Source organism: Hermetia illucens, chromosome 5 (assembly GCF_905115235.1).
Source record: "Hermetia illucens chromosome 5, iHerIll2.2.curated.20191125, whole genome shotgun sequence".
NCBI classification, from domain to species: domain Eukaryota; kingdom Metazoa; phylum Arthropoda; class Insecta; order Diptera; family Stratiomyidae; genus Hermetia; species Hermetia illucens.
In genome coordinates, this window is record NC_051853.1 from 27,326,439 (window position 1) to 27,339,957 (window position 13,519).

The 13,519-nt window shown below is 43.8% G+C and overlaps 1 protein-coding gene across 1 annotated transcript in view; it reads left to right on the plus strand.

The window, feature by feature from the left end:
* Window positions 1–13,519, plus strand: part of LOC119657160 (chitin deacetylase 1) — a 94,554-nt gene that overhangs the window by 26,346 nt on the left and 54,689 nt on the right. The window contains exons 2-4 of the mRNA XM_038063941.1: window positions 3,784–3,872; window positions 4,406–4,517; window positions 5,747–5,874. Of these exons, the coding sequence (XP_037919869.1) occupies window positions 3,784–3,872; window positions 4,406–4,517; window positions 5,747–5,874 (329 nt within the window). The remainder of the gene's footprint in view (window positions 1–3,783; window positions 3,873–4,405; window positions 4,518–5,746; window positions 5,875–13,519) is intronic.

The following is a 13,519-nucleotide window of genomic DNA, read 5'->3' on the forward strand; positions in this document are numbered from 1 at the left end:
TGTGCCAATAGGAGAGCATCGGTTTGTATATCTCTATACCATCGGGTACTGGTGCCCTCTTTTTTTTCATAGAGAAGGTTGCCACTTTCAACTCTTTTTATGGAAAAAAATTGGGCAATCATCGCTGCTGGCATCAACCCATACAGGATGTGCAGGCCACGTAATGGTCCATCTTTTCGGAATTAAATGAACAGGAGAGTTCCTCGATTTTTCGGGCAAAAAATTTGCACCTAAGTCTGGATGGATCTTTAATCACCTTGTGGAATAGGTCTTGCCAACAGTGAACTTTGTTTATCACGCTGCGGAGTTTGCGGAGCTGATCTGCACTCTGTTATAATGTTCCATGCCTCCTTCCGGCCATTCAAACGTTATGTCAAACGGCGGAGTTGATGACACCCCCAATGCAGCCACCAATACATAGAAGGTTTGCCACGTATGGGTGAGTACTGACATTGGAAACCTCGTAGGGACTCCTTAACAGGTTCATGGCTGAATTTATGACAGTTTCAGCTACTGCGTCACCATCCGCGGAAGTATCCTCCAACAGGGTTCTACCTGTTGCAAGAGCCTCGATCAATCTTTCACTATTGTGATTTGCCGGGCACAAACGAAGCGCCAGGGTGGTGAACACTGACAAATAACGTCAATCACTTCGAACGTGATGTATTAATAGTCGATTGACGGAAAGTTTTTCAGAACCCACCACAGTTCCGCCAGCGACACCAGTGATCCCCACTTGAAGGTTACATCGGGAATGGTTCCCTCACAGTCTGGGAACTAGGAGGTTATCGTAGATTCATTGTCTGGAACTACGCGCCCTGTTCTCGCTACCATTTCGAAAAACCGTTTTCCTCTGGACTCTGGGTAAAGCATGCCCCAATCAAGTGCCCAGGTAATAAAGTCACCCCCAACCTGAATTCGCCTCTTTGTGCACAAAACGACTTCCCCAAGAGCATCAACAACGAAGTACGGCATCGTTTAGTACGCTGTTCAAGGGACACTGAAAAACGCTATCTCTCAACACCGAATCGAGACAAAGACAGTGGCCGTCCTAAATCCAGATGGCAGTAACACCTGATAAGTTGAGATGCAATGAAGCTGGATCTAAGTGCAAGTTTCTAGGAAAGCAGGTGAAATTTCTCGGCCACTCAATTGCACCTGATGAAACCCAACCAGGCCCGGATACAAGGTATTTTAAGCTTGCAGTTCCACAAAACCGTGAAGGATCTGCGAAGATTTTTGGACACGTTAAACTTTTATCGGCATTTTCTGCCCAGAGTCATTCACCATCAAGCGATCTTCAACGCTTACTTGTCTGGGCCCAAAACGAGCGCGAGGTTACATGGTCTACAGAGGGCATCAGGGCGTTTGAAACCTTCAAACAGCACCCTGTGTATTCATGGATGCCTCAGACACAGCAGTAGTCACCGCTCTTCAACAATGGGTGAACCAAATCTGGCAATCGCTGAGCTTCTTTCCTAAACAATTAAACTACAGCTCCTACGATCGTGAGCTACTCACTGCGTACCTCTCCATAAAATAACTCCGTTTCCCCTTCAGGGCAGCTCGTTCACTTAGAAAAAAGCCCGATAAACCGTCTCCACGCCAGGTTCGGCAACTGAGTTTCATAAGTCAGTTCACATCCGACATTCAATACCTGTTTTGAAAAGGTAACGCCTTTGCGGACGCGTTGTCACGAATATCAGATATTACAGTCCCCATTATGCCAATTACCGAGGCGCAGAAGGACGATGCTGAGCTTTGGATCCCGAGTGCTACCTCAAAGTACAAATTCAAGGAGTTTCCTACCTTCGGCTCAAACTCCTATTTATTCTGCGAAATCTTGGGCAAGAGGCCTAGGTGATTTATTCCAGCTAAATTTCGCAAGAAAGTATTCACTCAGTACACGATGCTGCGCACCCAGGCGTCAGGGTGACAAATCAGTTTCTCACCGGAAAATATTATACTTCTGGCCGTCCCTGAACAAGGACGCAAAATCTTGGGCCAGACATCGCGTCCCAGAAGTGTAAGATTAACAAGCACGTAAAAAAGGAATTAGGCGTATTCCCTAGGTCGGCCAAGCGCTGCTATACCATCGACTTCGATGTCATTGGCCCTTTGCGAGACTCACACGGATACAAGTATTGTCCCATAATCATCGATCAGGTTTACGTGGTGGCCTAAAGCAATACCTCTGACTGACATTACCGGACAATCATGTACCGAAGCCCTCTGGCGAGAATGGATCCCACGCTTTAGCGTACCAGGCGTAATCATAACGGGCAAGAGAATTTAATTTCCTGGGTTTCAAACACCACAAGACCACTACATACCACCCGCAGTCCAATGGGATGCTGGAACGTTCGAACCGGATGCTGAAGACCGCCTTAATAGCTCGCAACTATCCGTCGTGGTTACAGTTCTTGCCTTTTGTCCTTCTCGACTTTCGCATAGCCTACAGATAGGAACTCACGGCCGCTCCCCGCTTATCCTGTACTGGATACCAGATCAGGGTTAACCGGCTGCACCATACTGCTTCTACTCAGGGACGCGGTTTCGAAACTGTGGCTGACTCCACCTTCCACGACATATGAAGCTGGAGGTCGGCACCCCCAGAAACCTCGAAACATGTTCGCGGGTCCTCATTAGAGTGGATGCTTCTCGGAAGCCGCTGCAGACACCATATGAGGGTCCGAGATTTGTGGAAGAAAGGAGGAATCTATAGAAGACTCCAGGAGAGGTGCTGGTACCAGAAAATCTATTGCCGAAAATGCTAGCACATCAAGAGAATTGGGATGCGGTCAACTGCATGATCGCATATATCCAAAATAAACTGCGAAAAGCAGAGGAGAGGAGAAAAACGCGGTCACGTGCGCCGCGTATAGAAAAAAGGTGACAAAGGTAGAGTGAGCTGACTCCGCCCCTTGATGTAATACCGTAATACCTTATGGTGGTTCTGCGGAGCAGGAAGGGAGTTGGGGGTGGTTTTAGTGACACACCAGTGTGTCCAGACCAGTGGCTTTCAAAGATTTCCACCTCCTCAAAAAAAAAAGACACCATGTGAGGGCCTCTTTAAAGCCATGGAGCGACAGGAGCTTGTTGCAGGCGGACCCAAAAGGTCTCTTTGTCGAAACTGAAACCATTCGCCGATGCGGGGAATGCTCCAAAAAAGCGTTCGCGAAACGTCAGATTCGTTCGGTAACACCATTGGCGAATCGCGTACCAGGTTCTTCCATTGAACCCGCGCGGTTTCGCATATCAAAGTCATTCAAACTTTTAAGTGGGATATAAAGTATGGAAGTTGCCTCCACACCATGGTTTTCGATTTCAGGACATCTCAGATAACGTCTTCTTAAGCCATATAGTGCTAGAGCAACTTAAACGCTAGGGCATCTTAGGCGCTGGTGCGGGATAGGTCCCGAATTACATAGTCAGAATGATGGGCTGCGTAAGCTTTCAGAGTAAATACTTATTGGCAGGCTGAATAAAAAACGGAAGGTACACAATGTATTCCGATGGGAAGTCAAGTGATGTTCTAGCGATATCCTGATAGAAACTGAAGTATATAGTCTAAAATAGTCTTCAAGCGCGAGCAGGTTTGATTGATATACGAGTATGATGTTATGCCTCACATAGAGTTCTAAAGGATTTGCGTAAATGGGATGTAAAGAAATAAATCTATTTGAAATAAATAGTAAAGACCACCATCAAAATAAACCTAGATGAGAATGTCAAAAATAAATCTACTTCACTCTAACCAATCTCATTTCATCCATTTTCCAGGTCAAAAGGACGACGGCGAATTTGAATGTCCCTCAGCAGTTGGTAATGGAAACTATGCCGATCCAAAAACATGTCGTCGCTTTTACCAAGTAAGTAATAGATTTGAGTGGATTACTCCAGGAATATACAATAAATTCATCTGGCTTTCCCACTGAATTCCAACGTATTCACCCCATCTGAACATTTCCTATGCTATTATCCTTTCGCGTGTTCCAGCAAACTTGAACAATTCGCTTTAGACAAACTGAAACTCCCATTCTAATTTATTATCATTCCAACAACGTATCCACATAGTAGCGGATGACTTAAGTGATATTTGCTCACCAGTGATGTTTGTTGTTTACTCATTTGTTTGCTGGATCAACACTGAATGTCCTACCTTGGATTACAGCCACGAGCACAGCCAGCCGAGCGTATTCTCCCAAGCACTCATCCTCCCGTCATATTCAACTGTAGTACATCCCATATTTCCGTGTTTAACCAGCGAAAAGTCCTGGCTTCTGACTTTTCCCATAATATGGTCCTATTCCCATCCTATCCTTCTCAGTTGCAGTCTGATTGACGTATGAAGATAATCTCTCTTTGCTGGATGGTTCTAAATGTTTTATATTGTCTTCAACAGTGTGTGGATGGTTACCCATATATAAATCGATGTCCCTCTGGATTATACTTTGACGACATCAGCAAGTTTTGTACATTCAAGGCAGAAGCTAGATGTGGACCGATAGCAGCCAGTAAGTATTGTCTATTTTAATGTTCATAAAGTTGAGTCCTGGATGGATTGTGGAGAGTGGTCGGAATCGGAATCGGAAATTCACTTGCAGCTCTTTACCTTCATTGTAGATCAAAAAAGGATAATTATCAGCGTCCTCACTACTAGATTTTAACTGCAGTCCCAAAGGTCGGCGTGATCCAAATGGGAAGAGAACGGAAGTTGGGAAATTAGTCAGAAACAATAAGCATTAAACCAAAGCAGAATGGGTTGGGATTCCTAATAGCTTTCACTTTGAACAGAATAGTCACACAGAATATTAAAATCAGTTCATCTCAAGGGCTCCATTCTCGATTAGGACATTTCTGACGGAACAATTGAATTTGCTTCAAACATTTGTATTTGTATCCAGAATTAAATGGATTCTCTGCAGAAGCCTTAGTTAACATCTTTGCTGAAGATTAAATAATATCCTGACTCCATAGAACGGAACTTAATTCAATCTGAACTGGAATGTAGTAAGCAAAAGTCCTTAATGAACTTTTCACATTGGCTTCAAGCCATAATCGCAGATGAATTCGGAGAGCTACGAAAAGTTGCTTGTTTGTGCGATTTACCCTAACTCAGCAATTAATATTATGGCTAAGGATTTGAATTTCCCATAATGACTATCAGAGGATATTATTATGTCAGTTTTATTCAAGTTGTGTTATTAGTACTACGTTAGAGTTTCAAGCCAGCAATGCTGATCAGAAATGGACTCTGCCCTACAGAGCCTGCGGAAGGACTGCGCGTTTCCCTATTGTGGTTTTTTAATGCAGTGTCTACCAACTTTTTGATCCTTGTAATGAATAGTGAATAATCCCTCAACGGAGCTTATCGTTTTCGTTCAAAGTAGTCGATATTTGCCGGCATCAATCTTGCACCAGATTAGTAACATGGACACTCAGTAAACCCTATACAGAGGGAAAAATCCCACAAAATATCTGAAATCTCAAAAAGTTCAGCAATCTAGATACAAAATGCAAATATTAATTTACACTTCAGCTCTTTGATCTCTCTAGAAGCCAAAATTAGTTCATTTCACGATGACTTGCTGATGATAAAAACCAAAACGTCAGCTTAATCCTTCGTGTGAAATCTCCGATAAACCGAAGCCAGATCCACAAATATCTGCTTTTGCTTGTTCAAAGGATGCTTTCAACTAACGTACATGAAATTTTCAATCCTTATTAATTTTCTGTTTTCTAGCTGCGGCTCCCGTCACTGATGCTCCACAGGACCTCGCTCTGAAATGTGATACATCGAAATGTGAACTGCCGTATTGCTTCTGTTCAAAAGATGCGACTGTAGTGCCTGGAGGACTTGATCCAGAAGATGTAAGTATTCAAAGATACAGTTTCGTTTATATATCTCAATCAATTTTGCAGGCATTAGTTGGTAAGAAATTCAAACATCAGATTTTCGAAGTTGGTCCTTAATAAGATTCCTTAGTCGGGAATAATTCCGAATTCAATTGCTTACTTCAATTACGCTGGAAAGTGATATCAGATTTCATGTCTAAAAATGCTATAAAAGTAAAATCTCAGTTTATTAGGCGAACACGGCTTTAAGGTTTCTCACCCGGGCAGAGGCGAATCGTCAAACGCTACCATACCTCTGCCCTGTGAATTATATTGAGCGCAAATCCGTCCATACTTTGGGCCAAAACTTGGCCAGAGCTGAACATATTGTGTTTAAAGATTGAGGGGTGTTAAGTCCGCATCCACTTGATGTCGAACCGGGCCAAATGGGAAGCACCTGACTCCCCTCTTTTTTGGTCCATAGACCCCTGGCTCACTCGGCTTAGCACCCCATTAGGTCCGGTCCGACATCAAGAGGATGCGGACTTAGGACCCTTCAATCCTTAAACAAAATAAACTCTCAGTTTGAAGGGTTTTGCTGCCTTTTCGTTGTGGTCAGGTAGCTCGATTCATATCCAAAAAAAACTACGTCAAAAACACACTGCGAGGAAGAAGTTCCTGTATTCTAGAACCTAGGTTGACTTAGTTTTTTTTTCAAATCTCTACGTTCGTTGGTCAAAACCCTAATACGTAAGTCTAGCAACGAATATTTGACCAGTGTTCAAGGCTCACTAAAGCGCGGAAACCTCAAACCTTTCTTGTCTTACATTCGCAACTCCCGCAGCGCTGCCCAGTTATCCCCTCCATCCATTCAATTCTCTGGCTACTCAGCTAACTCCCCCAACTATCTTGTGATTTACTCTGCCGCTACTTTTTCTCAGTCTATGTTAAGGGTATAGCCTGCCCTGCATCGTCTACCATTCCCTTCTTACCCCCCTCCTTGTCGAATACCTCAGTGGCAAACTTAATGCTAATGTCGGACCAGGCTACTATGGTCTTCCAAACCTGTTTTTGCTCAAAACTGTTAAATCCATCTGTCTTCCCCTATCCCTTATTTTCAATAAAGGTCTCGAAGAGAATCGTTTTTCCGGCGTGGAAAGAGGCTCTCATCATCCCCATACACAAAATTCGCGATCATACGCTTACCGACAATTATCGTTTCATTTCCCTCCTCTCCCACTGTTCCAAAATCCTGGAAAGATATGTCAGCGACTGGTTGTCAGCCCACTTCGGCCACCATATAGTGAAAGAGCAAAACGGCTTTGTTCACTGCCTCCAATCTGCTTGACTTTACCAACTGTGTCGCCAAATGTCTAAATTCACAGCAAGAAGTACATACCTTTTACACTGATTTCACTAAAGCCTTCGACACTGTAAATAACAAGATACTTCTATCCAAACTCTCGTCTCTAAGCGTGCCCATACCACCTGTTTTATGGCTCGCCTCTTACCTTTCCAACCGATCCTGCCGCGTTTCTTTTGACGGCGGGACTTCCCGCCCCTTTGCCCCCTCCTCTGACGTCCGACAGGGATCTATCCTGGGCCCTTTGTTATTTTTACGACCTCCTCCCCTTCCTTACTTGCCCCTGTTTGCTCTATCCAGACGACCTTAAGCTGTTTTCCAATATATCGTCGCCTATGGACTGTGTTTCCCTTCAATCTAACCTGAACACTCTGGTTCGTCGGTGCTTGACTAATGGTTTAGCGCTAAACGTCAGAAAGTGTCACTCTATGTGCTACTCCCTAAAATCATCATCCATTTCTTTCTCCTACTCTCTTAACGGACATTCCTTATTCTGCTAAAATTCCACTCAAGACCTGGGAGTTACTTTCGACAATAAGCTCCAAAATTGTCAAGCTTTATACTTCGCTCCTCCTCTGATTTTGACTACATCCAACCCCCCTTAGCTCTCCTCAACTCCCTCGTGAGGAAAACCCTCGAGTATTGCTCCGTGATCTGGTCACCCTCTCGTAACTGTGATTGTCTTGCCCTTGAAAATGTGCAACGTAACTTCACCCGTTCCCTTTTCTTTAAGAAAAGCTTCCCTCGTGTGGACTATCCCTCCCGCCTCCGCTTTCTGAACCTTCCCTTCCTACAACAGCGTAGATCCTATCTGGATCTATGCACATTTTTTAAACTTTCCTCGGGTCTAATGGACTGTTTCGCCGCTTACGACATCACTTGCCGTCCTTCATCTTATAACACACGTAACGCAGACATTTTCGACGTGCCCTTCGCAGAGCTCGAAATCTACTTTCTTTCCCCGAATCCTAGGCTTTGCTGAAATTACAACGCATAACAGCTTGGTCCTTTTAACTTCTCTACTAGCTTTAAACATAGGATAATATTTTTGCTTTCTCGTCCTTCTGAGGACAATAAGTAATTGGAGTTTGCTCGGTTTGTTGTCCCTTAAATTCAACTAAATTAAATTAAATAAATAAATATCCTTTTGGCGTAGATAACCATGTCACCCCTCTGATTCAAACACTCGAGGTTGCCTAACCAGCGCACAATTGGAGTTTTTTACGATATCATCCTCCCTCCTCAAACATCCTTACTTAACTTCTACCATAAACTTTTCTTATGAACGGGGGGTGCACAAATCGGGTATTTAAGCTATAGCGTCGACGAAAGTTAACCTCCCCCTAAAAATCCCCAATTGCTCTCTTGTATCAACTATTACTCTGCGATTCTGAAACTACCGAGCCTGCCAGTAATGGTGATGGTAATGTCATCGTTCATTAGAGCAGGCGGGTTATAGCATTACTCCACCCACAGTTGTAGTTCCGTTGAATATTGGGGTATGATGCCATTTTCTCCGTGACCATGTGGTCCAAAAATAGAATTGGTAAGTTTCTAGAAAACATGTCTCTTAAAGAGCCTTTGCGACCAAGTGGTTGTGACTATGAAGGAGGTCGTGAGCCCTCTTTGATCTGCAAACAATTTTGTTCGTAACCCTCTTTCTCTAAAAAAGCCTGTCATTTGCGGGTTCCTCCGATCGATCCCTCTGAAAGTCCACTACTTGAAATCACCAGCTATGATTTCTGGGTGGCGCGTTCTCATATTCGGCATTCAACCCGTTTTTTTACCCGTTCATATTTTAGGAGGGTCATGCAGTAAATACAATCATTGGAAACGTGGATCTGCATCTAGAGATCTCATCACATGCTCGAAAACTCATATTCGTATAGGTCTGTCAGTACTTATGTTCGGCTCAACTAAAATTTCTTTTCTCACTTCGGTGTATCTAGCATCAAATTTTTTTCATCATTATCAATGCCGCAACAACCGATATTCGGTTTAGGTCTGCCTTAGTAAGGAACTCCAGACACCCCGGTTTCGCGTCGAGATCCACCAATTCGATATCCCCAAAAGCTGTCTGGAATCCTGACCTACGCCGACGTTCCATCTCAGGCAGAGTCTGCCTCGTCTTCTTTTTCTACCACTGATATTGCCCTTATAGACTGTCCCCGGACACGGATTAGGTGACCCGCCCACCGCAACCTGTTGAGCCGGATTTTATCCACAACCTGACGGTCGTAGTATCGCTCATAGATTTCGTCGTTATTTAGGCTACCGAATCGTCCACTCTAACGTAGGAGACCAAAAATTCTTCGGATGATTCTTCTCTCGAACGCTGCCAAGATTTCACAATTTTTCTTGCTAAGAATCCAAGTCTCCGAGGAATACATGAGGACTGGCAAGATCATTGTCTTGTACAGTAAGAGCTTTGACCCTATGGTGAGACGCTTCGAACGGAACAGTTTTTGTAAGCTGAAATAGGCTCTGTTGGCTGACAACAACAGTGCGCGGATTTCATCGTCGTAGCTGTTATCGGTTGTAATTTTCGACCCTAGTTAGAAGAAATTATCAACGGTCTCAAAGTTGTAGTCTCCTATCTTTATTCTTCTCGTTTGACAAGCGCGGTTTGATGTTGTTGGTTGATTCGTCTTCGGTGCTGACGTTGCCATCATATATTTTGTCTTGCCTTCATTTATGTGCAGCCCAAGATCTCGCGCCGCCTGCTCAATCTGGATGAAGGCAGTTTGTACGTCTCGGGTCGTTCTTCTCATAACGTCGATATCGTCAGCATAGGCCAGTAGTTGGATGGACTTAAAGAGGATCGTACCCCTCGCATTTGCCTCAGCATCACGGATCGCTTTCTCCATGGCCAGGTTAAAGAGGACGCATGATAGAGTATGCTCTTGTCGTAGACCGTTGTTGATGTTGAATGGCCCTAAAAGTGATCCTGCTGCTTTTATCTGGCCTCGCACTTTGGTCAGGGTCAGCCTAGTCAGTCTTACCAATTTCATCGCGATACCGAATTCCCTCATGGCCGTGTACAGTTTTACCCTGGTTATGCTATCATAGACGGCTTTAAAGGCGATGAAGAGATGATGTCCATATCCCAACAGTTTTTCCATCGCTTGCCGCAGGGAGAAAATCTGATCACCCCATAATAGCTGCTTTTAAGCGGTCTTGCGATTGTCAACGAGTCCATTTTGGATCGTCACATTCTTCTAAACCACTAGCAAACCCTCTTTGCCAGAAACATGCGAGTTGCAAAGTTACTTTTTCGTTGTTGCACCAGTAGTTGGATTGCCCACACGAAAGTAGTCACTTTTTGGGCATAGTCGGATGGTTTACTTCTGTCAACTACCACATGATCTGGGTGACTTTTTTCTGGCCGTGCCATCCAGGTATATATCGGGCTTGAGCGTAACGGAAAACATGTCCCCCCTCCCCCCCAAAACTTCTGCTGTTCACCCGCAAAACTCATTATTCACATTTTATCTCCAAGCTGATTGCTTGGTGATCATATTGAGTGCAGTTCTCGTTGACTTTCCAAGTTACTCTATTGGCCAAAATGACACTGACGTATGTGAGGTCGACTATAGACTTCACCCGTCGCCCTCTACCTCGACATTCGCCACAACCACGCCTAGTTCCGCGAGTATTTCGAACAGAACACGCTCTCTTGTTCGTTATCCCGTTATTACATTCCAGAGTCCACGCGTTAAGATCCCCAGTTAGGATTTTCAGCCAACTAACCCTTGTGTCTAGAATCAACACGCTCATCATCTGCACGTGTTCGGTAAGCTTCGCATTGGGTAGAACATTCCAGATGTGTATGAAAATTTCGGTCAAATTGGCTCGAATAAATCTATCATCTCAATGGTTCATTATTTTTTTTTAAAACATATTCCCAACAAGCCCATTACGCTGCTTGGTCCGTTTCGCCTTTTCCTCAAATATCACCACCGTGATTTTGACATGGCTCACAATTATCGCCACATCAATGCCTTTTTCGAAAATGTTTTACGAAAGTAGGTCCTGCACCACCTGCAGTGGTTAAGGTTGATTTGTGCCAACCTCATTTGAGAATGACGTAAAGGGCGCTCCTGTATTCAAGGCACCTATTACTGCTTGAAATATTACGATCTTCCACACCCTTCTTTCCTTTGTACAGTAAGCAATTTCGGTAAGATTCACAGTTCTTCCTATTATGGCTCCCCACTTCGCATCTCTTGCACTGCTTCGACCTGTTATTCGCACTGGTGCATGCTTGCACGTATCTAAAGCTCCAGCACCACCCAACCTATTGTTACTCTCCCGGCTACGAACATGTTGAGTGCTGCCTCCATTGATACCCTGATGATAGTCTTTTATGATCCACGGTAAGTTTTTCTTACTATCTTCATCGTTGACTCTTTTAATCTGATAAAGTTGAACTATTTTTCCAAAGCATCAAGGACCTCCTTCTTCATTAAGATCTTATCTATATTCTTGCAGACTATCGGAATCTTCGGCTTGCTATCCCTTCTGCTGGCATCCTGACCTAAAGACGCGGTTACATCTTTGGATTTCTTTAGTTCTGACATAAGGTCTCCATTTTGAGACCTGGTTCTAATCCAGCTAACATGAGTTCAGGGGCTGCCTTGACTTTGCTAAGAGTGTCAGTATGTGATCCTTCACCACGTTCCGAGATGAAATTACACCTTCGGTCAAATCTTTCTCGGATTATTCTGACCGACTTTCCAGAATTGTGGTAATTTGAGTTACGTCGGCAGCTTCAACTGTTCTCTTTACTTACCTTGGGGGGGGGTCCTTTTTCCTCCACAGGGTTTACTGGCCTGTCGATTTGTTCGTTTTTAACATTACATGCCACAATAGCCAAGGTTTCTACTTAGGCTCTGCAGTCATTCAATATCGAAGGCCTGGGCCCACTTGCCTCCTACTAAAAATCGACGGTGCGGGTTTCCGGGGCCCTGCACCGTAACTCTATTTATCCTCTGTTCCTCTCTTATTTTTGGGTGTCCTTTTCATAATCAGTTATCATCCATGAGTGGAACCCTACCTGACCTGTGACAAGCATGCCCGTACCTATACGCGCATACCCATGTCCATGCCCCCCCCCCCTAATTGTTTCCCCAGTGGCATAGGGCCCCTCAAATAAACCAAGAACCTTTTACCACTTGCCTCTTTTGAAGTACAGAATCGTGGTTTCTAGGAATTTGTACGAATTAGTTGTCCAAATTACCACCGCAGATATCAACGAGCGACATGCTTTTTTCAATAATAGGCATCATCAACAGGGAATGTTTTCAAGGACACGTAACACCACCCAGTAGAAACATGTCCTTGGATAAAGCTGGACATAAATTAGATTGGTACACTTCTGGGCAAAACCAGGATGTCTGGAGTTCCTTATTAAGGCCGGCCTAGAGCGGATACCGTTGATTGCGCCGTTGATTGTGATGAAAATAAATCAGTAGGAATGCAATTTTGCAGCAGAACAACCAACAAAGATAAACATTGACGAATAGTCGTCCTCAAACCGAAGATGTCTACAGGAACAATTGTACCAAGTAGAGTGCCAACAGTGAATTCGTTGTTATCCATCATATCACACCTAGAATGGGATGTTTATGCAGTGGCCATTTTCAGTGAGAACACAAGATACAATAATTTATTTAGCCGATCATCTTTTCCTTTTAGCCCCAGTTCTGTTAGGGTTTACTCAGAAAAGGAGCAGAAATTAATACCACCGACCACTTTCGTGGGAGGATGAAAAGAAACCAATCCAAGTGGAAATGGCAGCTGTGCATCATGTAAGATGAAGAGTCTGAAAGGAGTCGAAATGACCTGAGGCCAAAAATGACTGACTCATTAAACCGGAGGAGCCACATAGATACACTCTTTTGATATCCCCCAGGACTCAATACACAGTTCTCCTAATTTAAATATTATTTTTGTTAGAATTTGAAATTCATTAGGAAGACAAGGCTCTCGTTTCTGAAATTTAAAACGATTCGAGTGCATAAACTTAATTACTAACATTTCCCTGACTGCACAGATTACTAAATGGAAATTCGTGTTTTTTACCCTTTCGCAAAGGTCAAGCAAACCCTGAAATCGATACCCAAGAGTAAGGAAACTTTCATTAGCCACAAGCTCATCTCGAAACTTTTGCGTAGAATATGTAAAAGTTTCTGTTGCACTCTTGCCAAAATCAAAACACGCTTTCCACACACTTACCCCTATGCATACAGGACACCACTATAAATTTTCCCCCGAAGAATTTCTTCAGCTCCAAAAATCAGATAGCATCTGCTGAAA